The sequence below is a fragment of the Mirounga leonina genome, unplaced genomic scaffold (genome assembly GCF_011800145.1).
Source record: "Mirounga leonina isolate KUSES-001 unplaced genomic scaffold, KU_Mleo_1.0 Mir_125, whole genome shotgun sequence".
Classification (NCBI taxonomy): domain Eukaryota; kingdom Metazoa; phylum Chordata; class Mammalia; order Carnivora; family Phocidae; genus Mirounga; species Mirounga leonina.
Window position 1 is genome coordinate 58956858 of NW_023270305.1, and position 20407 is coordinate 58977264.

General features: G+C 38.5%; 2 protein-coding genes across 9 annotated transcripts in view; one reads left to right on the forward strand and one right to left on the reverse strand.

Annotated features, from left to right (window-relative positions):
• ASB3 (ankyrin repeat and SOCS box containing 3) overlaps positions 1 to 20407 on the forward strand; it is a 112914-nt gene that overhangs the window by 12806 nt on the left and 79701 nt on the right. The gene's annotated exons all lie outside the window — the stretch shown is intronic.
• On the reverse strand, positions 1700 to 10844 carry CHAC2 (ChaC glutathione specific gamma-glutamylcyclotransferase 2). Of its 2 annotated transcripts, XM_035001581.1 has the most exons (3): positions 10636 to 10844; positions 4820 to 4855; positions 1700 to 2895 (listed from the first exon to the last, which is right to left on the reverse strand). In XM_035001581.1, exons 1-3 carry the CDS (start codon positions 10768 to 10770, stop codon positions 2512 to 2514), a joined length of 555 nt encoding a protein of 184 aa, XP_034857472.1. In that variant the 5' UTR covers positions 10771 to 10844; the 3' UTR covers positions 1700 to 2511. The 2 variants fall into 2 exon arrangements, with proteins under 2 accessions (XP_034857472.1, XP_034857473.1); XM_035001582.1 differs by lacking the exon at positions 4820 to 4855 and having other exon boundaries at positions 10636 to 10770.

Below are 20407 nucleotides of genomic sequence, written 5' to 3' on the forward strand. Positions count from 1 at the left end.
AGGTGGTATCTAGATGGTACTTACCATTCGTTCATGGTGGATCAAAGAGTGACTGTGTTTTCCTGGGAGTGGGAAAGGGAAACTAATAGTGGCTTGCAGTAGGAGTGTAAAGAGCTACTTTAAAAAATCCACTCCATTAGAGATTTATATTAAAGGTTTCTTTTCTCAATGCAGGGTTTACACTCATACTTTTTCCAAATTCCTAAAACTTGAAACTTACCTAGTAGTTGTACTCTGAGGAATGAGTCTTGAGTTTTGTGTGTGTGATTAGGGAAGAATGAGAGAAAATGCTTTCAAAGTGAGATCCAAGGGCTGTAAAGAGAGAGAGTTTTGTGAACAAAAATAAGTTAGACTCTAGGTAACTTGGTACCTGTTATGATTCCTTCTAGCTGGGAGGTTTCAAACCCTAGCTTCTAATAATTAAAGTACTGTTTAACTTCTCCATGTTAGCCCTGTTTCTGTCCATCCCAGTGAATATAAATATCCCTGTTTCTGGGCTCTTTGGAATATGTCCTCCCTATAAATGTTTATGGTACACCATATGTAATTTGTCACATATTTTCTAGTCTAACTTGTAGCTGAAAGCCTAGAAAGACATATAAATGGGGATCCCAAAGTTATCTCTTGCCCTTTATATTGTGTAACAATTATATATTAAATGGTAGGAGAATCACTTTGGGGTGTCCCAAACTCCTTTGGACTTAGGTTTGTTTGTAAAATGAAAGGCTGTATTTCTGAATTCACCTACATGATTCTGCGCTATAGAATGTGAATCTTGGATTGGCTCATTATATTTGTGGGAATTGATATACATCTATCAAAATTAACTCTAACATCTTAATGTAACAAGCTACATACTATTTCATTATACAAAACAGTTAGTTTTGTTTACCTCCTGAAAAAAAGATGGTGGACAGTGAAGATGGTGAAGTTCAGGTGGGTTTTTAAATATATTGTAGAAAGATCTTGTGTTTAAGAGAGAGACCTGGATTTCTGCTACTTAACATATGTGTGTGGCTGTGCAAGGTACTATGGAAACAAGCTCAGAGAAGTTACCCAGAAAATGCTTCCATGTGTAAAGTGCCTAGCATATCCTTATGAGATACTCATTAATGCATGTTAACTCCTTTTCTTGTTTTATAGGACAAGTGAAATGCCTTCTGGAAAACTAGTATCGAAAATGTTGGGAAATTATTTAAAATAGTTATATAGCTGAGTAAATTACCAAGTTAGGTGTTAATAAGAAAAACATGGAAAGGACTACTTTTCCTACTGTAGGACAACTTTGTTTAATGTGAAAATTTTCTGTATTAATTACTAGTTATGCTGGGGTTTGAAGATTTTTATTAAGTTTCATAATAAATTTAACGTGATACTGAAATTCTTTTTATGTTAAAAGATTTTAGAGAGACTGTCCTATTGAGAAAGAACCTATAATCACAAATTATCTTGATTAGAATTAAGATCAATTCTACATGAGTTAATAATGCACATGTAACTTTCCTATTTGAGTAGAATCATCAACAGTAGTAAGTGGATACCTTTGTTTTGGTGATAAGATATAAGAAGGAAAAAAAAGGCTGTGTAGTAAATGATTAGGTAATGCCACCTTAGTAGTTTTAAAAAAACCCTTACAATTCTAAAGGTCATTTCAAATACCAGACTTTCATTATATGTATGTTTCTGTTAATTTGTAATATCAGAAAGGCCATCTCTCTTTAGGTTCCAGTATAAGATTGATACAAAGTGACTGAATGACATACCACATTGTTAGTGGACATGATTCGTATAATGTAATTTGTGCCTTTTTAGCTGAATGAGTTTTTTTCCATGTAGTAAAATGCATTTATTCAAAAAAGGGGAGGTAGAGTACATTATAATTCCAAGGAAATTTTTATGTTAAAAATGCCAGTTTTTTTGACTTACATTGGAAAGGGTCTTATTTAATACCTGAACAAGGAAATTCACAATGAAAGTTGACATCTTGTCTAATTACCATATATTTCTAATTACACATTATTTTAAGTTTATATATTTTAAACCATGGTTACACAATTATCGTATAGGAATATATTGAAGGTATTACCTTATTATATTTACTGGACTTTGGTTTAATTCTCTACAACTTCAAAATAGTATTGTGATATGAAACAACAGAATTATTTTTACTCTGATAAAAACAAGCTCTGAACTGAGTCCTTCATTGTATTTTTTTTCTAAAGAACTCACTTCTTATGAGCAAGTGTTCAATATCATATAGTTAGGAAACCATTATATTATTAAACCTTAAATTTTTTCTTTAACTATATCCCAGTATTTTAAATATTTATGTGTTTCAGGATACATGAAATTAAACTGCACATTTTGATCATATCTTGACTGCAACATTAAAAATAAATAAGATCTTCAAGTAAACATGTTTCCAAATCATATTGCCAGCGTGCATGAAGCTATAGCTTTTCTCTGAAGACTAAAAGCTCTGCTTGTTTGGAAAAGTCAGTGATTAGGTCTTTATAAGCAATTGAGGTTCTGTTTTCCTTCTAAACGTTCCTTTACTAATTTTTCCAAAGAGAAAAGATGCTCGTCTGCATCTTCTGGCACAAGGTTCCTAATTGAATTTGCAAGTTCAAAAAGATATTCTGTATTTCTTCCACTTGGACCAGCTGCATTAAAAATTTGTTCAGCAATGTCTTCTAGAGGTGCAGGACCAAGATAATTAGGATTATCACATGTTCCAATGTACAGCAACACAGTGAATGGTTTTGTTGTGGGATCTTTTGGATAAAAGATGACTGTCGTGGTCCTGTAGCCTCCTTTCTCTCTGAAGTCAAGGTATGCTTTTACTTCTTCTTCCTTTCCTGCTGGCAGTCTATAAGCAACACCCCAAACACAACCCTGTTGAAAAATGAAAATACAATATTTAGTATTTACAGTGCTAAAATAGGTGAAGATATATTGTGCTCTAAGAAAGTATCTTGTATATTCTTAGAAGTCAATGTAGTTTTGGGGCACCTGGGTGGCTCAGTCAGTTAAGTGTCTGCCTTTGGCTCAGGTCATGATCCCAGAGTCCTGGGATGGAGCCCGCATCTAGCTCCCTGCTCGGCGGGAAGCCTGCTTCTCCCTCTCCCACTCCCCCTGCTTGTGTTCCCTTTCTTGCTGTGTCTCTCTCTGTCAAATAAATAAATAAAATCTTAAAAAAAAAAAAAAAAAAAAGAGGTCAGTGTAGTTTTGCATTACTTAAAGTGCACTGAGAGGTACCAGCTCAACAAAAGAGGTTGCCATTTAGTATTCTGAATGGAGTAACTTACAAAGGATATTTGAAAGTTCCTGCAGCGAAAAAATGAACAAATAAAATGAATTTGCTATGGCCTTAGGTAGTTGATTACTTTTTTACAGAGCTTTTAAAACACAGAACCCTTTCTGCAAATAAGGGAACACCTGATATGTAAAAAAGATAAGTGATGCTAGCTGAAGCAGGTTGGGGTATCAAAGCCCTCCCAACCAGCACCCAGCACTTATATCCACTTACAGCCCCTCAGGTAGGCTTCACAGTGGCTACAACACTCCATGAAGCAGTTTGGAAACCAATTCCCTATACCATTAGTGAGTGTTTATGGATTTAAAACTTTAGAACTCTATTTTTAATGACCAAATAAACACCTGATATTTTTTCAGTCCCACTAGTTAAAAGACAAAATTTAAAAACTTAAACAATGGTAAGTAACCTAGTGTGCAAGGAAATTATTCAGAATGAAGAATTTTAAAATGCTGATTTCCTTTATTTAGTTTGTTCACAAAGTATCAGTAAAAACAGTATATTTTGGCTGCAGAGGTTTTGTGTGTGTGTATGTATTAATAAAATATCTGTGATATAAGCAGGATTTACAGTTTGTAGTATAGATTCTCTATTCACAACCTTTAATTATTAACTTTAAAGACTAAACTTTAGGTTGCTAAGTAACTTCTTGAGTGAATTCAACATTCTATAGAAATGAAGTACTGTATATTAACTTTAAGAGTTACAGTTACCAGTTTGAAGCTTTTTTTTTTTTTAAGTAGGCTCCATTCTCAACTTGGGGCTTAAACTCAGGACCTTGAGATCAAGAGTCGAATGCTGTACCAACGGGGCTAGCCAGGCACCCTGAAGCCATTTTTATATATGCTTTTCCTAATGCAAATTATGAAAGCATTTCATTTCACTATTTCACCATTATCATCTGCTGTTGATAGCTGCTTATTCTTTGTATATCAAAGTTCTTTCCAAAGTTAAATCCTTAACTTCAAAATATAAAAGTTTGTATCTGTACATCAATGAAATGATTGAAAATATTTAAGAAAACAGAGGACTATCAGGTAATTATGTTTTCTAGTGCTCCAGATCTCTTTAAAAACCTATTGTGCTATTAATAAAATTAGGCAATAAAGTGATAATTCCTGACTGGGATTTTTGCTGAGAATTGTAGACTTCTAGCAAATGTGAGAGTTTTAAGGGTTCCATTTGATTCTTAGTGGCTGTCTGAGGGCTGGCTCCATTAATTCTTAGTCAATAAACTGAATAAGAAAAGAAAAATGAAAAAAAAAAAAAAAGAAAATGAGACTACATGCCATTTGGTTTTATTTTGTTGTCTACTTTGCAGTCTGCATTCCAACTTTTCCCAACAGTTGAAAAGAAACACAACAAATACAGAGATGAATTCTAGACCTAGTATTCAAACTGTCTGTGATGACTATTGATAGAATTTCATTGATTATTAAAACTGAGAAACATCTCAACATTTTATATGATTAAAGACTATACAAAAGAATAATTATACCATACCCCAGGATCTTCAACAAGAGTCACAACTCTTCCAGGCTGTTTTAAAAAAAAGTAAAAAAAAAAAAAAAAGTTTTTTTTTTTTTCTGAATCAGTTTTTCAACTTACCGAGCATTAGCAATTTGTTGTTGACATGGAATATTGTAATTTCATTTGTTCATACTAAACACTTTCTTAGCACTTATTTTTTATGATAAATTTTCAAGTGGATTAACTAAGAAAATATACCTTATCTTTTCTAAAAGATTCCCTTCAATTTGTGTATATTAGCTATATTACCTTGACTTAAAATTGATATATTAAAAAACACACCTGTGACTAAGGCTCATCTAAAATGAAAGGTAAAGGGAGAAGCAATAATAAATAAAAGTTCTTGTCAGATTCCTATAGTTTTATTAGGGAACAAACATGCTCTTCCAGAGTGCTTTCCTCTAATAGGAAAGTGGTTCTCAAACTTTAGTGTAGATCAAAATTACCTGGAGGGTTGATAAGCATATTACTTAGCCACAGTCCCAGAGTTTCTGATCCTGTAGGTCTGGAGCTCTCTGAGAATTTGCTTTTTTTTTTTTTTTTAAAGTACACTTCCTGTTTAGTGCCAAAGGCTATGTATCTATTGACATGTTAGCATCATTAGTGAGGATGCTGAATTGTAAGCATTTTAACATTTTTGTTTTAACATTTGTTTGCCCACTGTTCTGGCACATAGTGATCATAAATCATTCAGATATTTGTGTCATCTTCATTTCTGTTTCCTCTAGTCTTTGTATATTTGTATAGACAATTTGTAATGAAGGAAAACATAGGATTTTGGATTATGTTTCTTATTTAATTATATTTTCTTGTTAGTCTTGTCATACATTTTAATAATTGCATAATATTGTATCATGAGTGAGCTATAATTTAAACATTTTTGTGTTGTTGGGCATTTAGATTTGACTTTTCTATTTAAGAAAATGCTACAATGAGGATACATATATGTAGGTATTACCATATTACTTTCAACTTTAAAGTGAATTAGGAGCTATTTACTGAATACCTAGCTATGTTGTAGAGAAAATAAAACCTTGATTCTTGCTTTTAAGAGCTTATATTGTAGTTCTGGAACATGAACTTAACATGTGAAATAGAGAACACTTAAGGGCTAAGATGTATGGTATAAGTGCAGTAAGAATTCTGAGTCTTGGTGGTCATAAAGAAAGACAAAATTCTGGCAAAAGGGCATAATTCACAAGAGTGGACCGCTAGTGTGGACCTAGAGGCAAGACTACACAGGCTAAGTGTCTGACTTTAGCAGTTGGCCCCAACATATAAAGAAGATGATCCAGAAAGATAACTGGAGAAACAGGATAGTCAGTTTGAAAAGCCAACGAGTGGAGGTGAAGTTAGGGGACAATGGAACATAAGAAGCCAATGAAATTTGGGAGAAATAGGAGCTACTGTAGCACTTGAGGAATGGATGACTTGTATGATAAAAGTGTATGGGAAGATCCGAGTGGTAAAGTGTATAGTATGCAAGTTAGAGTGGGAAGGAAGTAGACTTTTGAGTAAGAAATGTTAGTGGTCCAGGTGACAAGTTCTGGACTCCCCTTTTCCTTGTCTCCCCTTATATCCAGCCCAGTCATCAATTCTTGGTAGCTCTGTCTTTTGATTCTTCTGTATCTGGTTCCTCTGCATCCTTCAGTGGCTTCCTTAGGGACCTCCCTCTAGTTTTGTTTACCTCTAGTTTGTTCTCTTCTTGGCCATGGAATGACTTTCTAGTACAAAAATTGGGCCACTCACTCCTGTGCTTTGAATTTTTCAGGGTTATAATATTCTACAGGATAAAATAAAAATTCCCCATCATGACTTTACTACAAACCTCATTTCTTACCACTTTCCCCCTCAAGCTGTACTGATTTATTTGTAACTTTTACAAACATTCATATCTTTGTATATACCAGTACTCAGTGTGGAATGCCCTTCCTTTTATATTTCTGGGATATCCTCCTGCCATTCCGTCCATAAAGGCTTGGCTGACTCCCCAGGCAACTCTGTAGCAGCTCCTTCTAAACTCTCATTTCTCCTTTTATTCACTTCCCTATGGCACTTGTCAGGTATTGTTGTTTGCATAGGTGTCTCCTACTTGTATATGTAAGTGCTCAGTAGTAATTGTTGAAAGAGGGAGGTCCTGGACTTCAGGTGGTGGCAGTTGAAACAGGAAACATAAGGAATCATTTTAAGGGGAAATAAACGGACTCCCTGTGGTTGCTTATAGATGATACAGACATGGACTTTTGGCACTACTGATAAATTTACTTGGAAATATTTTCTTTTCTTTTGTAAAGATTGATTTATTTTAGAGAGAGAGCAAGAGTGGGGCAGAGGGAGAGGGAGAATCTCAAGCAGACTCCCCACTGAGCGGGGAGCTAGCATGCAGATCTCACAACCCTGAGGTCATGACCTGAGCTGAAATCAAGAGTCAGATACTCAACCGACAGAGTCACCCAGCACCCCTTGGAAGTATTTTCTAAAACTTAAACTTTTTGTCCCTAAAATAAATATGTTATTGAGAAACAGTGTACATCTGTAAATCACATGAAAGCTTTATTTTAGGGGATTGAAACTAAAGAAGGGGTCTTTGAAGCTGAATAGTATTGGAGGATATCGTGAAATATGGGGCATTATGGGTGCTTTGAGTAATGAGTAATTTTTCTAGATCCAGAAAATTTAGATCTAGATCTAGATCTAGAACAGTTAGAGATTTAGTAAATGTTCATGATTATCTCTTGTGTTAAAATGTTCCTTTCTGAAGTTGAAATATATTTTCTCTGCTGTGAAAACAATGTTCACATTTAAATGAATCCTTAATTTGGTGAGATGCTGCTAGCTTTGTTATATATAAATGAGATGCTTAATAAAACTTAGGAAGAAATTAAAGTTTAATGAAGCTAAAAAGAAAGCATAATTGAATAAAGCAAGTAGGTTTGGTATTTTTTCACAAATGTCACATTGCAGTATGTGGAAATGAGCCTAACATTTGTTTAATAATATCACATTTCATATGTAAAGATGACTAACTTACTAGGAGCATATGTTGCTGTAAAAAACATAGTCCTATAAAACATCCATGTCATTCTTCTAATTTGCTGGATATCTCTGTAGCCTTTTGTATTCTTGTTTGACAGTTAAGATTTATATAAAGCTGGTGATCCACTATAATAAAAAATGTTAAGTAAATAATGTTCTTTCCATTTTTTTTTTTTTTTTAAGATTTTATTTATTTGACAGAGAGAGAGACAGCAGGAGAGGGAACACAAGCAGGGGGAGTAGGAGAGGGAGAAGCAGGCTACCTGTTGAGCAGAGAGCCCGATGCGGGGCTCCATCCCAGGACCCTGAGATCATGACCTGAGCCGAAGGCAGACGCCCAATGACTGAGCCACAACAGAACAGTATACTTAGAAAACGTTTGTTACTTAGACTTTCCTTTAATTTGCTATGATGGATCCTTTAAATAAAAGTAGGTGTAAAACTATAGCAGTCTCCCTGGCTCCTACTTTACCTGCCCTATATTTTAGTAAATGTAAGTAAAAAAATACTGGCTTTTATAGCTCCTTTCTTCTTTTAAAGAATCATGGCTGTTGCATTTACTTGACAACTTCTTGTTGTTCTAGTCCAACAGTGTACATATCTCAATGTGCTATATAACAAACACATCATACATTTTGATTGAAACTAGAGTAGAGGGGCACCTGGGTGGCTCAGCGTCTGCCTTCAGCTCAGGTCATGATCCCAGGGTCTTGGGAGCAAGCCCCATGTCGAGTCTGCTTCTCCCTCTCCCTCTTGACCCCTGCTCGTGCTCTCTCTCTCTCTCTCAAATAAACAATCAAAATCTTAAAAAAAAAACCCCAAAAACTAGAGTAGTAAAATATGCTATTAAAACCATATTTATGGGGCTCCAGGGTGGCTCAGTCGGTTAAGCGTAGGACTCTTGATTACGGCTCAGGTCATGATCTCAGGGTGGTGAGATCAAGCCTCCTCATCAGGCTCTGTGCTGGACATGTAGCCTGCATGCATGAGACTCTCTCTCCCTCTCCCTCTGCCCCTATCCACACCCCCCCCATTCGTGTGCAAATGCTCTTTCTCTCTCTAAAAACAAAACAAAATAACCAAAAAACAAAACCATATTTGTAAGCATTTAACACTTGGTCATTAAAATTTGGAGGCTGGGTTAAGGCTTTTCTCTTAATAGAAATTTTAAGTGTCCATATCTGACAACTCAAAAGGCATTTTACTTCACTTAGTTTTATTTTATTAACAAGTTTCATTTTACTTAATTCTTTGAAGTCTTAAATATTATTTTATAACATTCTTTTTTAAAAATAAAATAAAATAAAAATAAAAAAGATTTTATTTTTAAGTAATCTCTACACCCAATGTGGGGCTCAAGTTTACAACTGCAAAATCAAGACTTGCATGGTCTACGGATTGAGCCAGCCAGGTGCCCCTGTTTATAATATTCTTGAAGAAATTTTTGCCATTAAGTTTCTGTTATCTTACCAATGTGCATTTCCCCTAAGTTACTCCCCTGTTTTCAAGTCATCTGCCTACCTTAAAGCCAGATTCTAGCATTTTAAATATTGTGTTTTGGGGCCAATATTAATTTCTTTTTAAAAAACAGTAATCAAGGGCGCCTGGGTTGGCTCAGTTGGTTAAGCGACTGCCTTCGGTTCAGGTCATGATCCTGGAGTCTAGGGATCGAGTCCCACATCGGGCTCCCTGCTTAGCAGGGAGTCTGCTTCTCCTTCTGACTCTCCCCCCTCTTGTGCTCTCTCTCTCTCTCTCATATAAATAAAATCTTTAAAAAAAAAATAGTGTTAAAAACAGTAATCAAACTCATGTAACTCTGAGTACTTTAAAGAACATATAAACAATAAAAAATTTTGTACCCTTCCAAAAGTTAGGAGATTAACTAAAACACGTATTTATGATATCCAAATTGTTACCCAAAACTTAGTCTTCTTTGTGGATTGGTTGTTTTGAAGCCAATACAAGGCTGATTTGCATAAGCAGTGAGCTGCTACTAGTTCTCTGTACACGTATTTTGGGATGAATGTCTTTGTATGACTGAAAAATGGATCAAAGAACTTCCATTTCACATTCATAATTTAGAGGAGAAACATGGGGAAATATTAAAATAATGTTGGATACAGTAATACAGTGGTACTGTGTTACTCAAGTAACAAACCAGGAACTCATTTAACTTTGCCGTACCTGACAACCAAAGTAAGTGATCAAAGTAAGCTCCTTAATAACCGGAGATAATTTTGGAAAATAGTTCTTCTTTGACCTTAGGTGTCATAAAATAAAACCCTTGGAAAGATACAAAGAAACCTCAGAAATAACATGCTCGTTTAAACTGAAACCAATGAAAGTCTGCCAGAATGCACAAATGCCAACAATTTTAACTGATAAAAAGTTGAATGTGCAAGTTGATTTTGGTATTTCAACTCCGTGGTGACACGAAGATTGATCTTCCCGCCTGTTTTTTTTTTTTTTTTTTTGGCAGAGGTTGCCAAGAGATGGGGCCCCCTCCCAGCACGTCAGCCTTGTGCGAGCTTGTGTGCTTGTGCCCACGTTTCTTGCTTCCTTAAGAAACTAACCACCCGCATCTCAAGTGGCTTCGGAAGGAGTGCCCTTGGTTGGGGAGAGAGGTAGGGGGCAGGTGGCCGAGGAAACTACACCCTTAGAAAGGTTGGGGTGTAGGTCCAGCAAAGCTGGGCGGGGAGTTGGGGAGCGGCGCTCCAGGGCAGTAAGGGTGGGGGTACTGGTTGGCGCCTCACCTTGCCGGGGACCCCGCGATGGTCGGTGCTTCCCTGCCAGAAGCGCCTGTTGTAGCCTGTGATGTATCCGACCATCTTGTCCTGATAAGGGAAGTCCACCTTCCAGATCAGAGACCCATAACCAAAAACCCACATCCTTCCCTTGCTCCTCCGCTGCGGCGGCGGTTGACCCTCAGCTTTGGTCTCTACCTTGCCGGCACCAGTGGGTATTGCAGCCTCCCCGACGCAAGTAACCGGCTGGGCGGGCGCAGGCGCAGTGGCCGCACTGCCCGCTCGGGGGCGCAAAGCACACTGGGACACGTAGTTCGAGGATCGTCTTCCGACTCGGTCAGCGTTGTTTTACTTCGTTGCTTAGGGTATCAAGGATTGACCTTCCGTATGCTAAGCAATGGGATTCTTTCGTAGTCTCTGCAACTCACTCTAACCACCTGGTGCGTGTATGCAGAGCACTACAACACCCATAATCCTTTCCTGGGATTTGGGGCTCTGAGGTTGGAACTGTCCGCTTCTTTCGAGCGGGTACAAGGAGAAGCGAAGCGCCTGGAGTCGGCTGCTGCTGGTATAGACTAGATACCGGGAAGAGATGTATCGGCACTGCGTTTGGCACGTAGGAAGACATTTTGTTCTTTGAAAACTGGGTTTCTGCCAATTTAACAGCCGCCAGAGGAGCACAAGCTGTGAATGCCGTATTTGGCTTTACACTTAAAAAATAGAAACAAAACAAAACAAAAACCCAAAAACTTCTATATGTCTGCCTTTCACATAAAGCAGAACTTTTACGTCTGCGAAAGAGCTGTTTCAACTCATTTAAATTTTACGCGCCAAACGACCTTATTCATCTTTAGTATTCTCAGCAGCTCACTCAGAAAAGGGTAAGCAAAGGTTCCTTGCCTCATGCACAGGCTTCAGAAGCGATCTGTGGAACCAGAAATTGTATACAGAATTTGCGGTCTGTGTGCATTCTGGGGGAGAAGCTTCATAGCTTTCATGAGTTTCTCCAAAAGGTCAAGATTCTAAAAAATGTTAAGATCTGCTGGTTAGAACTACTGCTCCAAAATATTTTTTAGGAAACTCACTTGGACCAGCACGGCTGTGTTTCTGTGTGTAAAAAGAGAAGCTTTAGCGAATTCTTGTCTTTAGCTACACGAAAGAATTTTAAAACACCCAGATTCAAAGAGTATTATTTGAACTCTTTTTTTTTTTTTTTAAGATTTTATTTATTTATTTGACAGAGAGAGCCAGAGAGCACAAGTGGAGAGAATGGCAGGGGGAGAGGGAGAAGCAGGCTCCCCACTTGAGCAGGGAACCCGATGCGGGGCTCGATCCCAGGACTCTGGGATCATGATCTGAGCCACCCAGGCGCCCAGTATTATTTGAACTCTTAAGAAATCAGCAGGAAACTGCTACAAAGAAAAACTTAGTTTAAGAATCACCAGGTCTTTTCATATATTACCCAAGTTTAAGTTTCACATTGCCTGGGATGGTTGCTTTCCACCAACTTTGAACTTTTTCGAAAAATTTCACACATAAAGAATTTTTTAGAAGTATAGTAATCACTCGTATACTCTCTACATGGATCCAATAATTGACATTTTGCCTGTTACTTTATTTTTTTTCTCTCTGTATACTTTTTAATCTAAAACATTTGAAGTAAGTTGCATGTGTTACTGTTCCCTGCTAAATACCAAAGAATAAGGACTTTCTCCTAAAAACCACAATACCATTATCACATCTGAGAAAATTAACAAAATTACATCATCAAATGTCTATTACATATTCAAATTTCCTTATTGTCTCACAATTGCTTTTTGTAGCTGATATTTTGATACTTTTTTCACCATCCAGGATCCATTTAAGGTTTATACATCACATATGGTTGTTTGACCTTGTAGTCATTTAGTCAAGAACATGCGAAGGTTTTTATAAAAGGAGATCTTGCATACAGTTTATGCGTGTTAACTAGTTGGTATTAAGGGTTGAGGGGAATGATTCTGCTATGATAGTGCATTTCTTTTGGCTTCTCCTTCCCTTAAGAAGCTCAAAGATACTACCCAGTTCTGATGGTTTTTTTTTCCAGGTTACTGCCTGTTAATCTAGATCCGTTAACATTTGTTGTAACTGTGAGAAAAGCCAGTGAAAGTTGGAAAGGGATTCATACTTGTTTTTACTCGAATGCTCTTTTTTAATGTCTTTGGAGGGGTATTCCTATGTGTGTGTTTGTTTTTCCTACATAGAAACAATTTTTTTTTAAATTTTTATTATGTTAATCACCATACATTACGTCATTAGTTTTTGATGTAGTGTTCCCTGATTCATTGTTTGTGCATAACACCCGGTGCTCCATGCAGAACGTGCCCTCTTTAATACCCATCACCAGGCTAACCCATCCTCCCACCCCCCTCCCCTCTAGAACCCTCAGTTTGTTTTTCAGAGTCCATCCTCTCATGGTTCGTCTCCCCCTCCGATTTTCCCCCTTTCATTCTTCCCCTCCTGCTATATTCTTCTTCTTCTTCTTTTTTTTTTTCTTAACATATATTGCATTATTTGTTTCAGAGGTACAGATCTGTGATTCAACAGTCTTGCACAATTCACAGCGCTCACCATAGCACATACCCTCCCCAGTGTCTATCAGCCAGCCACCCCGTCCCTACCACCCACCCCCACTCCAGCAACCCTCAGTTTGTTTCCTGAGATTAAGAATTCCTCATATCAGTGAGGTGATATGATACATGTCTTTCTCTGATTGACTTATTTTGATCAGCATAACACCCTCCAATTCCATCCACGTTGTTGCAAATGGCAAGATCTCATTCCTTTTGATGGCTGCATAATATTCCATTATATATATATACCACATCTTCTTTTTTTTTTTAAAGATTTTATTTATTTATTGAAGAGAGAGAGTGAGAGAGAGCATGAGAGGGGAAAGGGTCAGAGGGAGAAGCAGACTCCCCACCGAGCAGGGAGCCCGACATGGAACTCGATCCTGGGACTTCAGGATCATGACCTGAGCCGAAGGCAGTCGCTTAACCAACTGAGCCACCCAGGCGCCCCTATACCACATCTTCTTTATCCATTCATCTGTCGATGGACATCTTGGCTCTTTCCACAGTTTGGCTATTGTGGACATTGCTGCTATAAACATTGGGGTGCACGTACGCCTTCAGATCTCTACATTTGTATCTTTGGGGTAAATACCCAGTAGTGCAATTGCTGGATCGTATGGTAGTGCTATTTTCACCTTTTTGAGGAACCTCCATACTGTTTTCCAGAGTGGTTGCACCAGCTTGCATTCCCACCAACAGTGTAGGAGGGTTCCCCTTTCTCCGCATCCCTGCCAACATCTGTCGTTTCCTGACTTGTTAATTTTAGCCATTCTGACTGGTGTGAGGTGGTATCTCATTGAGGTTTTGATTTGGATTTCCCTGATGCCGAGCGATATTGAGCACTTTTTCATGTGTCTGTTGGCCATTTGGATGTCTTCTTTGCAGAAATGTCTGTTCATGTCTTCTGCCCATTTCTTGATTGGATTCTTTGTTCTTTGGGTGTTGAGTTTGATAATTTCTTTATGGATTTTGGATACCAGCCCTTTATCTGATATGTCATTTGCAAATATCTTCTCCCATTCTGTCGGTTGTCTTTTGGTTTTGTTGACTGTTTCTTTTGCTGTGCAAAAGCTTTTTATCTTGATGAAGTCCCAATAGTTCAATTTTGCCCTTGCTTCCCTTGCCTTTGGCGATGTTTCTAGGAAGAAGTTGCTGCGGCTGAGGTCGAAGAGGTTGCTGCCTGTGTTCTCCTTTAGGATTTTGATGGACTCCTGTCTCACATTTAGGTCTTTCACCCATTTTGAGTCTATTTTTGTGTGTGGTGTAAGGAAATGGTCCAGTTTCATTCTTCTGCATGTGGCTGTCCAATTTTCCCAACACCATTTGTTGAAGAGACTGTCTTTTTTCCATTGGACATTCTTTCCTGCTTTGTCGAAGATTAGTTGACCATAGAGTTGAGGGTCTGTTTCTGGGCTCTCTATTCTGTTCCATTGATCTCTGTGTCTGTTTTTGTGCCAGTACCATGCTGTCTTGATGATGACAGCTTTGTAATAGAGCTTGAAGTCCAGAATGGTGATGCTGCCAGCTTTGCTTTTCTTTTTCAACATTCCTCTGGCTATTCGGGGTCTTTTCTGGTTCCATACAAATTTTAGGAATATTTGTTCCATTTCTTTGAAAAAAAGTGGATGGTGTTTTGATGGGGATTGCAGGGAATGTGTAGATTGCTCTAGGTAGCATTGACATCTTCACAATATTTGTTCTTCCAATCCATGAGCATGCAACCTTTTTCCATTTCTTTGTGTCTTCCTCAATTTCTTTCATGAGTATTTTATAGTTTTCTGAGTACATATTCTTTGCCTCTTTGGTTAGATTTCTTCCTAGGTATCTTATGGTTTTGGGTGCAATTGTAAATGGGATCGACTCCTTAATTTCTCTTTCTTCTGTCTTGTTGTTGGTGTAGAGGAATGCCACTGATTTCTGTGCATTGATTTTATATCCTGCCACTTGACTGAATTCCTGTATGAGTTCTAGCAGTTTTGAGGTGGAGTCTTTTGGGTTTTCCACATAAAGTATCGTATCATCTGCAAAGAGTGAGAGTTTGACTTCTTCTTTGCCGATTCAGATGCCTTTTATTTCTTTTTGTTGTCTGATTGCTGTGGCTAGGACTTCCAATACTATGTTGAATAGCAGTGGTGATAGTGGACATCCCTGCCGTGTTCCTGACCTTAGGGGGAGAGCTCTCAGTTTTTCCCCATTGAGACTGATATTCGCTGTAGGTTTTTCATAGATGGCTTTTATGATATTGAGGTATGTACCCTCTATCCCTATACTCTGAAGAGTTTTGATCAAGAAAGGATGCTGTACTTTGTCACAGGCTTTTTCTGCATCTGTTGAGAGGATCATATGATTCTTGTTCTTTCTTTTGTTAATGTATTGTATCACGTTGATTGATTTGCGGATGTTGAACCAACCTTGCAGCCCAGGGATAAATCCCACTTGGTTCGTGCATAATCCTTTTAATGGACTGTTGGATCCTATTGGCTAGTATTTTGGTGAGAATTTTTGCATCCATGTTCATCAGGGATATTGGTCTGTAATTCTCCTTTTTGATGGGGTCTTTGTCTGGTTTGGGGATCAAGGTAATGGTGGCCCCATAAAACGAGTTTGGAACTTTTCCTTCCATTTCTATTTTTTGGAACAGTTTCAGAAGAATAGGTATTAATTCTTCTTGAAATGTTTGGTAGAATTCCCCTGGGAAGCCATCTGGCCCTGGGCTTTTGTTTGTTGGGAGATTTTTGATGACTGCTTCAATTTCCTTAGTGGTTATAGGTCTGTTCAGGTTTTCTATTTCTTCCTGGTTCAGTTTTGGTAGTTGATACATCTCTAGGAAGGCATCCATTTCTTCCAGGTTATCTAATTTGCTGGCATAGAGTTGCTCATAATATGTTCTTATAATTGTGTATTTCTTTGGTGTTGGTTGTGATCTCTCCTCTTTCATTCATGATTTTGTTGATTTGGGTCATTTCTCTTTTCTCTTTGATAAGTCTGGCCAGGGGTTTATCAATCTTGTTAATTCTTTCAAAGAACCAGCTCCTAGTTTCGTTGATCTGTTCTATTGTTCTTTTGGTTTCTATTTCATTGATTTCTGCTCTGATCTTTATTATTTCTCTTCTCCTGCTGGGTTTAGGCTTTATTTGCTGTTCTTTCTCTAGCTCCTTTAGGTGTAGGGTTAGGTTGTGTATTTGAGACCTTTCTTGTTTCTTGAGAAAGGCTTGTATTGCTATATACTTTCCTCTTAGGACTGCCTTTGCTGCATCCCAAAGATTTTGAACAGTTGTGTTTTCATTTTCATTGGTTTCCATGAATTTTTTTAATTCTTCTTTCATTTCCTGGTTGACCCATTCATTCTTTAGTAGGATGCTCTTTAGCCTCCATGTATTTGAGTTCTTTCCGACTTTCCTCTTGTGATTGAGTTCTAGTTTCAAAGCATTGTGGTCTGAAAATAGGCAGGGAATGATCCCAATTTTTTGGTACCGGTTGAGACCTGATTTATGACCTAGGATGTGATCTATTCTGGAGAATGTTCCATGGGCATTAGAGAAGCATGTATATTCCGTTGCTTTGGGATGTCTGTGAAGTCCATTTGGTCCAGTGTGTCATTTAAAGTCTTTCTTTCCTTGTTGATCTTTTGCTTAGATGATCTGTCCATTTCAGTGAGGGGGGTGTTAAAGTCCTCCACTATTATTGTATTGTTGTCAATGTGTTTCTTTGCTTTTGTTATTAATTGCCTTATATAATTGGCTGCTCCCATGTTAGGGGCATAGATATTTACAATTGTTAGATCTTCTTGTTGGATAGACCCTTTAAGTAGGATATAGTGTCCTTCCTCATCTCTTATTACAGTCTTTGGTTTAAAATCTAATTTGTCTGATATAAGGATTGCCATCCCAGCTTTCTTTTGGTGTCCATTAGCATGGTAAATGGTTTTCCACCCCCTCACTTTAAATCTGGAGGTGTCTTTGGGTCTAAAATGAGTCTCTTGCAGACAGCATATCAATGGGTCTTGTTTTTTTATCCAATCTGATAGCCTGTGTCTTTTGATTGGGGCATTTAGCCCATTTACATTCAGGGTAACTATTGAAAGGTATGAATTTAGTGCCATTGTATTGCCTGTAAGGTGACTGTTACTGTATATTGTCTGTGTTCCTTTCTGGTCTATGTTGCATTTAGGCTCTCTCTTTGCTTAGAGGACCCCTTTCAAGATTTCTTGTAGGGCTGGTTTCGTGTTTGCAAATTCCTTTAGTTTTTGTTTGTCCTGGAAGCTTTTTATCTCTCCTTCTATTTTCAGTGACAGCCTAGCTGGATATAGTATTCTTGGCTGCATATTTTTCTCATTTAGTGCTCTGAATAAATCATGCCAGTCCTTTCTGGCCAGCCAGGTCTCTGTGGGTAGTTCTGTTGCCAGTCTAATGTTCGTACCATTTTAGGTTACATATCTCTTATCCCGAGCTGCTTTCAGGATTTTCTCTTTGTCTCTGAGACTTGTAAGTTTTACTATTAGATGTCGGGATGTTGACGTATCTTTATTGATTTCGAGAGGGGTTCTCTGTGCTTCCTGGATTTTGATGCCTGTTTCCTTCCCCAGATTAGGGAAGTTCTCTGCTACAGTTTGCTCCACTATACCTTCTGCCCCTCTCTCTCTTTCTTCTTCTTCTGGGATCCCAATTATTCTAATGTTGTTTCGTCTTATGGTATCGCTTATCTCTCGAATTCTGCTCTCGTGATCCAGTAGTTGCTTATCTCTCTTTTTCTCAGCTTCTTTATTTTCCATCATTTGGTCTTGTATATCACTGATTCTCTCTTCTGCCTCATTTATCCTAGCAGTTAGCGCCCCCATTTTTGATTGCACCTCATTAATAGCCTTTTTGATATCTACTTGGTTAGATTTTAGTTCTTTTATTTCTCCAGAAAGGGTTTCTCTAATAACTTCCATGCTTTTTTCAAGCCCAGCTAGTATCTTTAAAGTGATGATTCTGAACTCTAGATCCGACATCGTACTAATGTCCGTATTGAGTAGGTCCCTGGCAGTCGGTACTACCTCTTGTTTTTTTTGTTGAGGTGATTTTTTCCGTCTTGTCATTTTGTCCAGAGGAGAATAGGTGAATGAGAGAACAAAATGCTAACAGGGTAACAACGTCCCCAGAAAATATACTCTAAACAAATCAGTAAAGACCTGAAGCTGGGGGAAAAGAAGGGGAAAGAAAGAAAAAAGAAAAAGAAAAAAAAGAGAAAAAGAAAAAGATAAAAACAAACAAAAACAGAACAAAACAAAAAAAACCAGAATATGATCATATATGATCAGGCTGGTGCATAGATCAGTGCCACACACTAGATTTTGGGTGTATTTTGGTCTTTTAGAAGGAAGTGCCTCCCAAAATTTTAAAGAAAGAAAAACTTATATATGTACAAAAATAAGGGTTGATATGATGAAGGGATGGAATATGACTGTAAAGATGAAAATTATAAAAATTTTTATAAAAGGAATTGGTAAGAAGTTGTTTGAAAAAAGAAAGAAGAGGATTTAAAAAGAAAAGAAAAAAAAAGGGAGAGAATGTGATCAGGCAGGAGAGTAGAACAAAACCATACACTAGAGATTTAGGGTATATTTTGATCTGTTAGAAGAAACTCTCTCAAAATTTTTAAAGAGAGAACAACTTATATATATATTGCCAAAAATAAGGGTAACTACTATGAAGGGATAGAATATGACTCTAAAAATGAAAAATAAAAATGTTTTTTAAAAAAGGGATTGATAAGATGTTGGTTGAAAAGGGAAAAAGAAAAATTCAAAAAAAACGACAGTTTAAAAAAAATTAACTTTGAAAGACTAAAGAATCATGGTAAAAAAGCCATGGATTCTATGTGCATTATTCCCCTAGTGCTGAAGTTCTGCTGTTCTCATTGATCGGTAAACTTGGTCTTGGCTGGCTGTTCTCCCTGATCTTCTGGGGGAAGGGCCTGTTGCCGTGGTTCCCAGATGTCTTTGCAGGAGGTGAAATTGCCCCGCCCTTTCCCGGTCAGGGCTAAGTAATCTGCTTGGTTTGCTCTCGGGAACTTTTGTCCCTGCAAGTCTTCCTTACAGCTTTGGAGGCCGAGAGTGAAAATGGCGGCCTCCCAATCTCCGCCCGGGAGGAGCCGAGAACTTGGGGCCCCTCTCCTCAGTGAGCCCCCAGAGAAAAGCCGTCAGTCACTCCCGTCTCCCTGGTCTCCGGCCGCACTCCGTGCTCACCCGGCCTGTGACCCAGTGTTTCTATCTCTGGCACCCGACTCGGTGTGGAGTCTCCAAACCCAGCAGATCCCTGTGGTGCACTCCAGTGCCGCTCCTCCCGGGGGAGGAAGGGGAGCCTCCCCGGATCTGCCGCTTGTTGGGTCCCTGCTGGAGGAGCAGTGGCCTGACTGTGCCGGGATCACGGTTTATGACAACCCCAAGCTGAGAGCCCACTCCTCGGCTCCGTCTCTGCAGCCGACTTCCCTCTCCGATACCTGGGAGCTCTGCCGCACTCAGGCAACCCCGGTCTTTCTGTGACCCCGAGGGTCTTGAGACCACACTGTCCCACGAGGGTTCCGCCCCCACTTAGCCACTGGAGCGTCGTCCCTCAGCAGAGCCGACTTATAAAAGTTCCGATTTTGTGCTCCACTGCTCTATCACTTGCCAGAAGTGGCCAACGGAGGCCCCCTCCCCCGCCATCTATCCTCCCAAATATTGCCTCGGATTCACTTCTGCGCACGTCCTACCTTCCAGGAAGTGGTCACTTTTCTGTTCAGAGAGTTGTTGCTATTCTGTTCTTCAATCTCCTGTTGAGTTTGTAGGTGTTCAGAATGTCCCTATCCAGCTGAATTCCTGAGACCGGATGAAATGCAGGTCTCCTACTCCTCCGCCATCTTGCTCCACCCCCCGTAGAAACAATTTTTTCTTGTATTAGATGAATATGCCATAAATTGCCATAAATGTATGGTCTGTTCTTTTTTGTGAAGCTTGGCTATAATGGCTTTAGCTGGAAATTAGCATCTTTCAACAAAGTGTAGCCTAACATTCAAGGTTCTCCACAGTTTGGCCTTCAGCTGCCTCTCTAAGCTCCTTTTCTTCCAGTTCTTTGTTTAGCTAATTCTCCTTCAAAAGTGAACTAATTGTTCTCCTTATTCACTGTCCCTTATTCACCCTTGAT

Excerpts from the sequence above, each read along its gene's own strand:
- CHAC2 (XM_035001581.1), bottom strand. The coding sequence starts at position 10,770 with ATGTGGGTTTTTGGTTATGGGTCTCTGATCTGGAAGGTGGACTTCCCT. Across the intron at positions 4,856-10,635 it reads ATCGCGGGGTCCCCGGCAAG|CCTGGAAGAGTTGTGACTCT; the intron begins GTGAGGCGCCAA and ends TTTTTAAAACAG. Across the intron at positions 2,896-4,819 it reads CTCTTGTTGAAGATCCTGGG|GGTTGTGTTTGGGGTGTTGC; the intron begins GTATGGTATAAT and ends ATTTTTCAACAG.